Source organism: Vipera berus, assembly GCF_964194415.1.
Source record: "Vipera berus genome assembly, chromosome: 1".
NCBI lineage: Eukaryota > Metazoa > Chordata > Lepidosauria > Squamata > Viperidae > Vipera > Vipera berus.
In genome coordinates this window covers 249,605,560-249,618,901 of record NC_138202.1, presented here as the reverse complement: position 1 = coordinate 249,618,901, position 13,342 = coordinate 249,605,560, and the positions used below count along the sequence as shown (strand labels likewise).

The 13,342-nt window shown below is 38.3% G+C and overlaps 1 protein-coding gene across 1 annotated transcript in view; it reads left to right on the top strand.

Annotated features, from left to right (window-relative positions):
* ASCC3 (activating signal cointegrator 1 complex subunit 3) overlaps nt 1-13,342 on the top strand; it is a 231,550-nt gene that overhangs the window by 184,322 nt on the left and 33,886 nt on the right. Inside the window, exon 37 of the mRNA XM_081312640.1 lies at nt 6,933-7,157. Coding sequence (XP_081168766.1) covers nt 6,933-7,157 — 225 coding nt within the window. The remainder of the gene's footprint in view (nt 1-6,932; nt 7,158-13,342) is intronic.

Below are 13,342 nucleotides of genomic sequence, written 5' to 3'. Positions count from 1 at the left end.
GTAATACTGATAGTCTGACTTTATCACAAACTACAGAAAACAGGTGTTCTGAGGTAGCACTTTTGGTGGCAGTAGACCATAACACATGTTGAGCATCTAATTTTATATTCACTTGCCTTTAGAAGATGAAATTAAAGAGCATTGAAATCCATATGTGAATGTTTTATGTTAATCTGCTTTGTTATGCTTAAAATCATGTACTTTTAAAATCATTTTAAATAATTTACTTGATATTGTTCTCATATTTTTCCCCTTAAGATGCTTTCCCTTGACTGTTACAGGTTGAAACATTTAAAAAGAGATGTCTTTAATGCATCACTAATTGTGGGGTGATGATTCACATATGTGAATTCACATACTGACGGGAGTGTATCATTCTACATTTTCTGCCCATAGCAGTTTCTCCATCATCCCCATAATATAGAGATGAAATTAAATGAGACATACTGCAATATCAGAGTCAGTATCGTGTAATAGCTAAATTGGCTAGAAACCAAGAGACTATAACTAGAACTCCTGGCTAGAAACCAGGATCCTGTGAGTTCTAGTATTTAGGTGACTTTACCTAAAGGTTTGTCTAATTGTTATAAACATCCTTTCATTATACATAACTGTTGCCGATGAGAGCTGAACAGTTTTGACTGTAAAACATTGTTTGCAATGCTACTTGTTTACTGTTCTTATTTATTCCGATTTCCATGGTGCTTCCAATTTCCTTGTTCAACCTTTTTATTTTATATATTTCTAAAACATTCTATTAATTTCTATCTTGCACAGAATTTATAATCTGCTCCAATCCCAAAGGTTCTGGTTGGCTAAATACAAAATAGCCAAAATAGAAACAATGCAAACAGTAGACTAGAACTGGAAAAAAAAACCCAGAATAAATAATACAATATCAAAATCTGGAATGGTAATCTATAATCAGCGGCAGCTGAAAGTTGATTGGAACAGTACTGCTTTTTAATGTTTCCTAAAACTGAGTAATGTTAGCACTGAAGAGACTTCCAGGAAGAGGTTGAGGAGGGGCCTACTATAGAGAAGGCCTGCTATTTGGTCCACCTTCAAATAAGGGACCTCCAGGAAACCCTCTCTTGATGACCTCACTAGATTTATTTATCACACGACATTGGCTGATATTTAACAGTGCTGTGCCATTTATGGTTTTAAGGGACATAAGTAGCACTTTGAACTAAGTCTGGAAGCTTACTAAGTATTCTACATTGGCAGTGTAGAATAATGTAAAAAAAATAACTAGTAACTTCACTGCCAAAACGTACAGCCATTATAGCTTCCAGATAATTTATGAGGCAGCCCCAATGAATTACAGTAGTCCAGCTGAGTGGCCTTTTACAATTGACAGGTGGGAATGTTGTCAATACTCAGATTTCCTAAATGCCTTCTAAGTTTTTTGGGGTGTATGGCACCCAATGTGCCAATAACTATTCGTATTATTGGAAGAGCATTATCCTATCCAGAGCAAATACCAAGACCAATTTTCTTAAGATTGTTGTGTTTATGAACAAACAACAGTTTTGACTGGGAAAGATTTAAACTGAACTTGCTTTGCCCCATTCAAATTCTCACAGCCTCCAGATACCTATTCAGGACTTCCAAAGTATCTCCTACAGTGGGGGGGATTATTTGATACCCTGCTGATTTTGTACAAAGAAATGATCAATCTATAATTTTAATGGTAGATTTGTTTTAACAGTGAGAGATAGAATAACAACAAAAAATCCAGAAAAACTCATTTCAAAAAAGTTATAAATTGATTTGCATTTTAATGAGTGAAATAAGCATTTGATCCCCTATCAGTCAGCAAGATTTCTGGGCCTCAGGTGTCTTTTATACAGGTACCAAGCTGAGATTAGGAGCACTCTCCTAAAGGGAGTGCTCCTAATCTCAGTTCGTTATCTATATAAAAGACACCTGTCCACAGAAGCAATCAATTGATCAGATTCCAAACTCTCCACCATGCCCAAGACCAAAGAGCTGTCCAAGGATGTCAGGGACAAGATTGTAGACCTACACAAGGCTGGAATGGGTTACAAGACTATCACCAAGCAGCTTGGTGAGAAGGTGACAACAGTTGGTGTGATTATTTGCCAATGGAAGAAACCCAAAATAAATGTCAATCTCCCTCGGTCTGGGCTCTATGCAAAATCTCACCTCATGGAGTTTCAGTGATCATGAAAACAGTGAGGAATCAGCCCAGAACTACACAGGAAGATCTTGTCAATGATCTCAAGGCAGCTGGGACCATAGTCACCAAGAAAACAATTGGTAACACTCTACGCTCTGAAGGACTGAAATCCTGCAGCGCCTGTAGGGTCCCCCTGCTCAAGAAAGCACATGTACAGGCCCATCTGAAGTTTGCCAGTGAACATCTGAATGATTCAGAGGAGAACTGGATAAAAGTGTTGTGGTCAGATGAGACCAAAATCAAGTTCTTCGGCATCAACTCAACTCGTTGTGTTTGGAGGAGGAGGAATGTTGCTATGACCCCAAGGACACCATTCCATATGGGGGTGGAAACATTATGCTTTGGGGGTGTTTTTCTGCTAAGGGAACAAGACAACTTCATTAAAGGGAAGATGGACGGGGCCATGTACCATCAAATCTTGGGTTAGAACCTCATTCCCTCAGCCAGAGCATTGAAAATGGGTCATTGATGGGTATTCCAGCATGGCAATGACCCAAAACACATGGCCAAGGCAACAAAGGAGTGGTTCAGGAAGAACCACACTAAGGTCCTGGAGTGGCCTAGCCAGTCTCCAGACCTTAATCCCATAGATAACCTGTGGAGGGAGCTGAAGGTTCAAGCTATCAAACATCAGCCTCAAAACTTTAATGACTTAAAGATGATCTGCAGAGGAGTGGGACAAAATCCCTCCTGAGATGTGTGCAGACCTTGTGTCCAGCTACAGGAAATGTCTGACCTCTGTGATTGCCAACAAGGGTTTTGCCATCAAGTACTAAGTCATGTTTTACAAAGGGGTCAAATAATTATTTCACTCATTAAAATGCAAATCAATTTATAACTTTTTTGAAATGCGTTTTTCTGAATTTTTTTGTCGTTATTCTATCTCTTACTGTTAAGTTAAACCTACCATTAAAATTATAGGCTGATCATTTCTTTGTCAGTGGGCAAACATACAAAATTAGCAAGGGATCAAATAATTTTTCCCCCACTGTATATTACCTACAGAAATGATGAATAGCTAGGTATATTGGTGATACTTCACCCCAACCTGATGGATAAATTCTCTGCACAGTTCATGTAGATGTTAAATAACATAAGAGAAAGCACTGGGCTCTGTTGAACTAAAATAGGAAAAGAAAGTGCAAGTTCTCAACAACAAAGTATTAGAAGATAGATTAGGGAAGTTGCTTGGACAGAGTGAAAAGAAAATTATGTGACAGACTACCACAGACTACTACTACAAAGAATACTTGCTGGAATGGTGAAATGAAAGATGATGGGAACGAGAAAAAAAATGCATATAAGAAAATAATTAATGAACACATTCATACATGTGTACATCACCTTTTCAATATTGTCAGAAAAGCGAAGCTGCACTGCTAAATTTATTTAATATATTAGTAGTGCCTCAAATTCCACATTAAACAAGCTTCCCAGTATAGTGTTGATAAAGAGGACAGTTGCATTTACAAGCTCAGGGAATGTGAGAGGCCGATTTGGTTTGGTTTAGTTTAGTTTAAGAGTCTTAGTGTTACAAATTAATCAGTTTGACCTGAGAAATCTGCAACTCATTAACTTTAAAGGCTTTGCTATTTCTCATGGTTGAACTTAAGTTTTAACATAAATAAAGCTTTCTTTTGTCACCTGCATTGGTCAAGCTATTCCACATCTCACAACTCTGTCCAATGTATATTTGCTTAGGAGTATTACTGACTTTAATGGCACTTAGTCCTTAGTTATTTTGCACCAGATGGTGATTGTACTGCATAATATTACACAGGCTGACTAGAAGTTAGTCTCGTTGTATAGAAGACTTAGTGACTGCAGCCTTAAATCAATACAAAATACGTTACTAAAATATAGTATATTTGGTGTTTTTTTTAAAAAAAATAAATCTAGGAACTAGTATGTAGTATAAATCTGCATTGCAGTAAAGTAATTTTATGCATAAAATAATTTGGATAAGAGAATAACGTTGAAATAAAAAGAGCTTATAAATAATATTAATTGAATAGTAAAAATGCTGTAATTTCAAGTTATTATTTTCCCAAGCTCTTCTGGTAGTGAACTATGTATTTTAAGACTTTTGGATTCTACCCCTTGGTATATCTGGTTTTGTGAATTTTCACTTGATACTGAATGTGACTTATTAGCATTTGGGTGGTAGTAATTCAAAATTAGTTTTAACTGGGGAATTTAGGGTGAGCCTTTAAATTTTATTAGGGACCAGTAAAGTGTCCATTGTAGCCTTTTTTAGTAATGGTACCAACATCTCCTAAACAAAACAAATCTATATCATTATTTCAGCTCTTTGGAACCATTGGCTTTGAACTGCTAGGTAAGGCAAGAGAAAATTCAGAATAAATGTTTTCTTAAGCTTTAGTGAAAACTTCAGTAACACAGGAAAAGGGTTTGGATTTGGAACTGATGGTTAGGCAGAAGAGTGAATTGAATTAAAGTAGAAATTGCTTCTATTTTATCTTTGACACCGAATTGTATAAAATTATAAAAGGACCATCTTATGATAGTCTAAAAATCAATAAATATGATCTTCCATCATTTTTGGAGATCTGAATAGACTTAAATGCAAATACTTGTAATTGCTAACTTGTAATTGCTAACAATTGTGAAAATCCCTCAGTGTAAGAACTGACTGGCCATTTACAATTCAGATGTAGAATGATAACTGAGATGTAGACAGACTCAGTTCTACTTTAAGGCTGCATGATGTTAGTTCATGCTACCAATGTTACTTTTATTCTTGACGATTTAGAAAGGAATAGATTTTATGGCCTGTTGTAACTCTCTTTCCAAGTAGTGCCATGGCACATATTTTTGAAATTGCTATTTGCTATTTACTAAATCCCATTATATGGGTTTTTTTTTCATTTTGTAAAAGAAAGCGGGGGAAGGGTTGAGAGGAATCAGAATAAATATTTGTATCAGTGCAACCAAAAACTGTTAGGGACTCTAAATACTTCTTTTCAGCTGCTTCACTTTTCTCCCTCATTATTTCCTGTTGGCCGAAAGGAAACTCAGTAAAAAAAAAATTGTATGCTTCTATCAGAAAGCTTCCAAATCTATGTGATTTTATACCTTATATATAAGCAGATTAACTTTTACCATCAGCTTTTGTTGAATTTCCAAATTCATTCAGCTTTCCACTGGCACTTAAGGGAAATGAAGGAACAGTTCATTTGGCATTCTTAATGTTCTTATGGATGTGCCTCTTCTCCATTTTTGAACAGTCTTTTTAAAGTGGTGCTGCCAGACTCTTGTTTTTGTTTTTCATAAATTGGCATTGCATAATCTGTGGAACTTGCAGGGCAGAGTGCGGTTCGTGCTAAAAAAAGGGAAATGAACGCAGAAAATACTGAGTGGACAGCAAGGCCGCTTTGACTTGATTATGAAGGATGTTTCTTTATTCCGTCTGTCTTCCTGCAATCTGAAAACAGTAGCAGGGGGTTGCGAGCTGAGTTCATCATAGAGTTGTCAATCACTGCCATATCACATTTGCAGTGGAAGATGTCTTTATTCAAGGACATCTGGGCAAATCAGAAGCACAGATTTGCAGTTAGTAGCCTGTCCTGCCGATGCTAAGCAAACAGGGACAGGGGCAGACAGACCAGCCTGTCACATAAAAATATAATGGACTAGCCTGACCTTGGTGCCCTACATTCAGCTTCGTTCCCAGATGCATAAAAGCTCCAGTGCTCATTCTCAATTTCCTTTAATTACTTACATGATGTAGATAAGAAAATGAACTTCACTTACAATCACCCATCACACACACACACATAGGAAATGAAGTAGGCGAAGTGTTTGAAACCAGAGGCGTATTTTGGAAGTAAATAAAACAGGTTGTTTAAGGGGGAGAAAGGAGACTTTTTCTGTTTTCCAGAAATACCTGCTTAGCTGCAGCCATCCTGCTGATCCCACCCCTTAGTCTCTCTCATGACTAGAGCTACCAAGCCCCAACAGAAAAATCTCCTTGGTAAATATCCCCTAAAATATTGTTAAGGGATGTGGCTTAAATAAGAGTGAAACAAACATGAAGAATTCTATAGGGCTTAAAATGGCACTGACCCTTTGGTTCAGAAAATAAATGACCACAGTTTTCACAAAAGAATGGAAAAGACATCAAGGATTAGGTAGCAGTTGTCTGCAGTCTGTCTTTAAAAAAAACCACACTGTTCAAAGACCATGACATTTTTAGAGGTTGCTTAGGTTTTATTTCTAGGGTTTGCTAAATTACTATTCTAGTTTTTTTATCCTCTTGCCTTGAGGCTTTCTCTGTCATTTAAAAGAATATTTTATTGTACAGTAACCCTGTTCACAAAAGTAAAACCTATTACATTAATTCTCATATACAGCTTCCATGCAGTTTTAATTAATCCTCAGTTGGCCAAATTTATAACTGAGAGAGCATTTTCTTCTGAAAAGCATTTGGGGGGAAAAACACATTATTATATTGTAAATGTAATCCAGCCTTTCTCTAGCGCTACTTCTGCTTATGGATTAGCAATAGCTTTAGGAGCACTTAGGTATCTTTTTTCCAATCTGTGCTTCCAATTGTGGCCCTTTGTATCTGCATAGGTTCCCATTTCTGAAAAGTAGTTTTATTGGGGGCTTGGATAAAAGTTGCCAAAGCAAGCTCCTAGTTATCTATACCCCAGTTCTTTCCATTTCTTTTCATTAATGTTCTCTTTCTCTCTCTCTCTTTCAGGATGCTGAAGAATACAGAGACCTCCCAGTGAGGCACAATGAGGATCAGATGAATAGCGAACTGGCCAAATGTCTCCCTATTGAAGTCAACCCACATTCTTTTGACAGCTCACATACCAAATGTCATCTTCTGTTGCAAGCCCACTTTGAACATGCCGTGCTTCCCTGTCCAGATTATGTCACTGATACCAAGACGGTGTTAGATCAGTCAATCAGAATATGTCAGGTACAATTAATTTTTTATACTTAATGGTCTAGTTTGGTATTTATGGCTTCCAGAATCTAGATTTGAAAATGTGCCTGAATTGTTCATGTTGATTATTATTTATTTATTTATTTATTTAATTGGATTTGTATACCGCCCTTTCCCGAAGGACTCAGGGCGGTTTACAGGGAATTAAAACAAGAAATACAAAAATTAAAAACAATTAAAAAGATTATAACAGTCCCTGAAAGAGTAAAAACCCCAATTAAAATTAAAATTAAAATTAAAATTCTCAGCCTGGGCCAGAGAGCTCGAAGAGCCAGGTCTTCAGGTCCCGGTGGAATGAACATATTATTACATCATAATGTAGTCACGCATTTTAATGCATATCTCATAGATGTTATCTCTTTTTTTTATTAGTTTATAATATAAAATACAAAAGAAAATAGTAGGACAGGGAGAGGGAAAAGTGTACGGAAAAGGAAAAAAAGAAAGAAAAGGCATTGACTTTCAACTCCCTTTGGTACAGTAGAGTAAGATAATGACATCAAACCTGAACTTTTTCCTTTTACATAATAGTACAAACTAGCCATTTCTATAACAACAAACCTATCTAATCAGTAAAACCAAAAATCAAGGTTTCATTTTTTTTCCATCTCCAGCACAAAGTCCAGAAGCAGTTTCAAAGTAGAAACAAAAGTAATTGTGTTTATTCCTTTAATCAAAGTAGCCAATTTAGCCATTTCTGCTAGCTCCATCAACTTTTGCAACCATTCATCCATTATAGGAATCAAAGTGTCCTTCCATCTCATTGGCCTTATCTCATGTATCATCACATATCAGTCATATGTGGTAGTTGTCAACACCTCGTCTACGCCGAGAAACGCAAGCAAGCAGGAAAAACCACGACGTAGTACGGATGACTGCGAGAGTACCTTTACTAGCAAGATCTCCAAGCAATAACAAAGTCAGCGTTGGGAGTTACTCACCCCCAACGCGCCTTTTACACTTTGCCGATAATTGGGCAACAGCTCCACCCATTAACCCCACCCTCTCCCCGCGCAGGCCAGCATCCGCCTGAGCTGCGTAAATACCCCGCCCCTACCCCGTCGCCCCACGCCCTGCCTCTTCCCCTGCTGTCGAGGACCATACAACTCGAAGGAAGGTATAAGCCCAGCACCCCCCTCCCCCATAGCCCAAAGTCCCCGTTGTGCTCCCCTCCACCATCTCAGCGTCCCGTGCTGTTCCCGAAGCCCCTTGGCAAGCCCCGCCGCCTGAGCGCAGCTGTAGAGCGCCCTGCGCTACCGCCGGTGGAGGCGGCTGAGGCTCCATAAGCCCCGCGCGGTCGCCGACGATCGATCCCAGCCGCCGCACAGCTGACCGCTGTGAAGTCCTGTAGCTGTCCCTAGCCGCAGGTGCTCCTGGCTGCCCCCCAGCCGAAGGAGCCGCGCGACCGCCAACAGCCATCTCCGGCCGCCTCCCAGCTGTTCGTGCCGGCACGGGCTCCCTGCGGCTGCGCGTAGTCGTTCCCGGCCGCCTCTCAGCTGTTCGCGCCGACACGGGCTCCCTGCGGCTACACGTAGTCAATTCCGGCCGCCTCTCAGCTGGTCGTGCCGGCGCGGGCTCCTTTCGGCTTCTCACAGTGAATTTCGGCCGCCTCTCAGCTGCTGGCGCGGCTACAGGTTCGGCGTTCGCCCGCCGGACAGCTGGTGAGTTCGGGCGTGGCTGGGCAGGGCGGGTACTGCCGTGTGTGCTCCCCCGGTCCCCTCTGTGATGTCGAGCCCGAAGGGCTTGACAGTAGTAGTAAATAGGCCTTAATTAACAAAATATTTTGCCTATTTTATTCAAACAAAACATATTGGCTTGATATACAGTATTTTGGAAATATGCATAGGTTTATAATTGCTCAAAAAAATACTTACATGCTCCAGATAATTGCTACAAACCAGTAATCACCAAAAATCATTTTAGTGTATATACATTTTTGATATTATCACTGTACTGCAGATGTCCGTGCAGATTCTCACTGTCTGTTCCTGGCCAACATATGTAATGAATTGCATGAAAGGTCAAAAAGTTATATAGGAATTTGATAACATTATCAATGTTTTAAGCCAAGATCATTATGACTGTTTATTATGTATTCCTTTCCCTTCAGAGTTGATAAGATACAGTTCCATTAACTGATTAAATACGATTACCAAAACAGAAGCAACTCTTCTCATGAAGACTAAAAATTTTAGTATTTCAGTATTTCTGTGATATAAGGCTACCCTTAGGATATTCAGCCTTAATCTTTTGAGAAGTATTTATCCTGTATACGTTAAACGCATTTCAGCAGTCTCCTTTGAGAGGAGAGATATTTTGTTCCACACCTAGTGAGGGAGATATTCATTCCTTGCATTGCTATATCTGGTTTTTGTGTCAAAACCATCCTTCTGTTTACACACACAAATATTTATTTTGGATTTCAGCTGGAGAAAAAGGAACTTTCTTCATTCATAGGGCACTTTTATATGAAAATACTTATTCTGCGCCTATTGCCCTATGCATGAAGTTCAAATAATAGTACAGCTATTTGTGGTGTTTTGTTGGCAGGAAGAGGTTACATATTTTCACCTGAATATACTATATCAAAATAAGAAACAATTCATACTCATAATCGTAGATTTATATTGTTGTTGTTAGCTGTGAAGGCGTGTCCGACCCATCACGACCCTATGGACAACGTTCCTCCAGGCCTTCCTGTCCTCTACCATCTTCTGGAGTCCATTTAAGCTCACACCTACTGCTTCAGTGACTCCATCCAGCCACCTCATTCTCTGTCATCCCATTCTTCTATTGCCCTCAATCTTTCCCAGCATTAGGCTCTTCTCCAGTGAGTCCTTCCTTCTCATTAGGTGGCCAAAGTATTTGAGTTTTAGCTTCAGGATCTGGCCTTCTAAAGAGCAGTCAGGGTTGATCTCCTGACCGGTTTGATCACCTTGCAGTTCAAGGGACTCGCAGGAGTCTTCTCCAGCATGATTTATATAGCATCACTTAAATGTTTGTGAACCCTTTTGAATCTTTATTATTTCTGCTTAAATATGACCTAAAACATGATCTATTGTCCATCCAAGTTCTAAAACTAAATACAGAGAAGCCACTTAATCAAATGAATCAAAATCTCTATACTGATTCATTTATTTATTGAAGAAAATGATACAAAGCTATATATTTGCGTATGATAAAAGTTGTGAATCTTTGCTTTTTATAAGTGAACATCAATAACAGCAACTAAATATGTTTGTTGATGTTTATCAGTCCGGCCCATCGACTTAGATGAATTTAACCCAACCCTACTAACAGAAGACCTTCGATTCAGGGATGTTGGTAGGTTTCCATGCATGATCTGATCGCTTCAGGTCCTGGCGCAGCATTTGTATAGGATTAAGGTCAGGACTTTGATGTAGCCATTCCTTGTGTGGAGCACAGATTACATTTTAGTTCATATTTATGCAAAAATATTGAACATTCAAAACTTCTTTACGTAAATTTTTAAGCACCACTGTACATGCTATTGTGTTGGTCTAAACAAGAAAAATAAGTATGATATTAGCAAATGTAATTTCGCTTAGCTGGGGCAGCCTATCTTGGTCTATTAAATTCATTCTGTTTATCCTACCAAGGTTCACAGAGGTTTTGAAGCCTTTTGCTATCCTCAAGGTTCAAGCATGTGGATCAACTGACATCCCACGACTCCTTTATTACTAAATATACTTTAATTTTACTACATTAAATTGTCAAAAACATAGCCCAAACACTTTATTTTTTTTTATTTTGGCTTCTTACAAGGCCAAAAACCATTTTCTTTTTCTAGTACAGACGTCTCCAGTGTTGTTTGCTGTATTGGGATGATAGTTATTGAAAAATCTTCCTTTCTACTATTCCGGCCTCAAGTGTCGATGTTTGTTTTTTTACTAGCATTTTACAGTTATAAAGAAGTGTACTGAGATATTGCATGTAATCCTCACTCTCCAACCACAATTGGAACCAATACTAAACAACAGGGTTGCAAAGTGAAACATTAGGTGACTGCGCCCAATCTTCAATATCAGTTCCTGCTGTAGTCATTAGCTAATTGTGCTGTTGTTGTTAAGCATGACATCATGTGATCGCAACTTGCAACTTCCTGCTGGCTTCCCCATTGACTTTGCTTTGTATGAACCTGGCTGTGAAGGTCACAAATGGCAGTCAGGTGACTATGGGATTCTGTGACCATTATAAATGCATGCCAGTTGCCAAACACCTGAATTGTAATCAGGGATGCTACAATGGCCACAATTTCAAAAACTGGTCATAAACCTCCTTTTTCAGTGCTGTCATAACATAAATTTCCCCTACTGTCAGCACCTCCGTTCCCTTTTACAAAGTACCTTATATTTGATGGGGTTAATACTTGTTTTGAAGGGAAGACAAATATGAATATTTATCAGTGCAGCATAAACATAAATGAGCATGCCTGTGTTGATTACAGCAGTATATAAATACAATACATAAAAATAGAAAAAATAAGCCCTCTTATAGTACTAGTTGAATAGTTTCCACCTGCCCCCAAATGGAGAATTCATTTTCAATATTTATGATTTTTTTATATGTTTGTTTTTGAACACTCCAGGTAGCCATAAGAACTGTTGCATGGTAATATATTTGGTGACAGTTCTCCTGAAGTACAATTACTCCTTCCTCCTAAACTCATGACAAACCTGTTTCCCAGTTGGTCCTGGAGGAAATGACTAATGCTTAACCCATTTGTGTGATCAATTCACTTAAGCAGCTACTGTGAAATGTTAATCACAACTTTAATTTGTACTGCATTAGCATTTTGATTAACTTGTAGGCTTGCTAGCATACTTGAAGCACTTTTACTCATAGTTACTGCTCGGAAATGACTTTTTGATTAATTAAGTTTGTTAGATAGCAGCTGAGCTTCCTGAATGCTAACCTTATGGGGCTAAAAGTTCAACAGAAAGTTATTTTGAACAACTGTTGCCATTGAATAGAATTCTTGAAAATGTACTTTCAGTTCTAAGGTGTTTACACAATATTGAATGTTGTGAGAAAATGGACCTTAACCCTCCAAAGAATACCAATTTAGCCAGCTAAATAATTCTAAGTTTTATTTGTACTTTAAAAATTGGGCATGACCCAGAAATTGATTCAAATTTGACATTTTTAAGTTTATAAAATCATTTTTTTTCTTTACAGAATAATTTTTTTGGACAATTATATCACGTTGTTTTGCAAAGTATTTCACAAAATTAATTGCCGTCTTTAGATTTGTAGTGCATAATTCAGTGAGTAGTGCCACACACAAAATATGAAAGATCTATAAAGCTCTGTTTCCTCCTTGAACTTTTATCCCTTCAGAATTCTGGAATTTGAAAGTTTTTGTTTGCGCTGGCCTTTACTGAGCAAACTGCAAATCCATTTTGCATTATTGTAGCTTATGCAGTCATAATTCAAAACTCTCATCCACCTTCATTTCAATCTGGGTTAGTATACTCATCAAGGTTAGTATACTCATAAACTCCCTGCTCTTCAGAATTGTGATGGGTTCTATGTTTTCATGCCAACCTTTGCTTTACAGGTTCTCCAACTTTCTCAGTCCACAGCATGCTTAGGGTCTCGATTTTTTTTCCACAGTGTACCTATAGGCCAAAACTATGGCAACCTTGAGCTAGTAGTTTGTATGACGACTGACAATTTTTGAACACCATTGTGCCTCACTTCAAACTTTAAAATATCCCATGGTGTCCCTGTGAGTTTGCTGTGGTGCCCTAGGATGCCATAACACTCAGTTGGTAACTGACTCACAGATGACTCACAGTTGTATAAGCTTTCTCACCATGCTTTTCATATGTTTCTGCTTTTATAGGATCTGGATTTACCTATAAAAAGGAAACTAAAAAAAATCTTCCCTTCTCCTCTCATAGATTATATCTGCTATCAAGGCAACCACCTTTCTCCCTTTGTCCCAGATGTACAAGCTACAGTCTCCTGCATGCAAGATATTTGTAGCAAAATAAGGACCAGAACATGGGCTTTAACTATTGAGCCACTTGACAATCATAAGTTCAGTCCTTTATTTCACCCATGTTTGGATTTGCTTAGAGATGGGGCACTTTCATCCTGTCCTCCTAGTTTAGCATGTCCAACATCTCTTT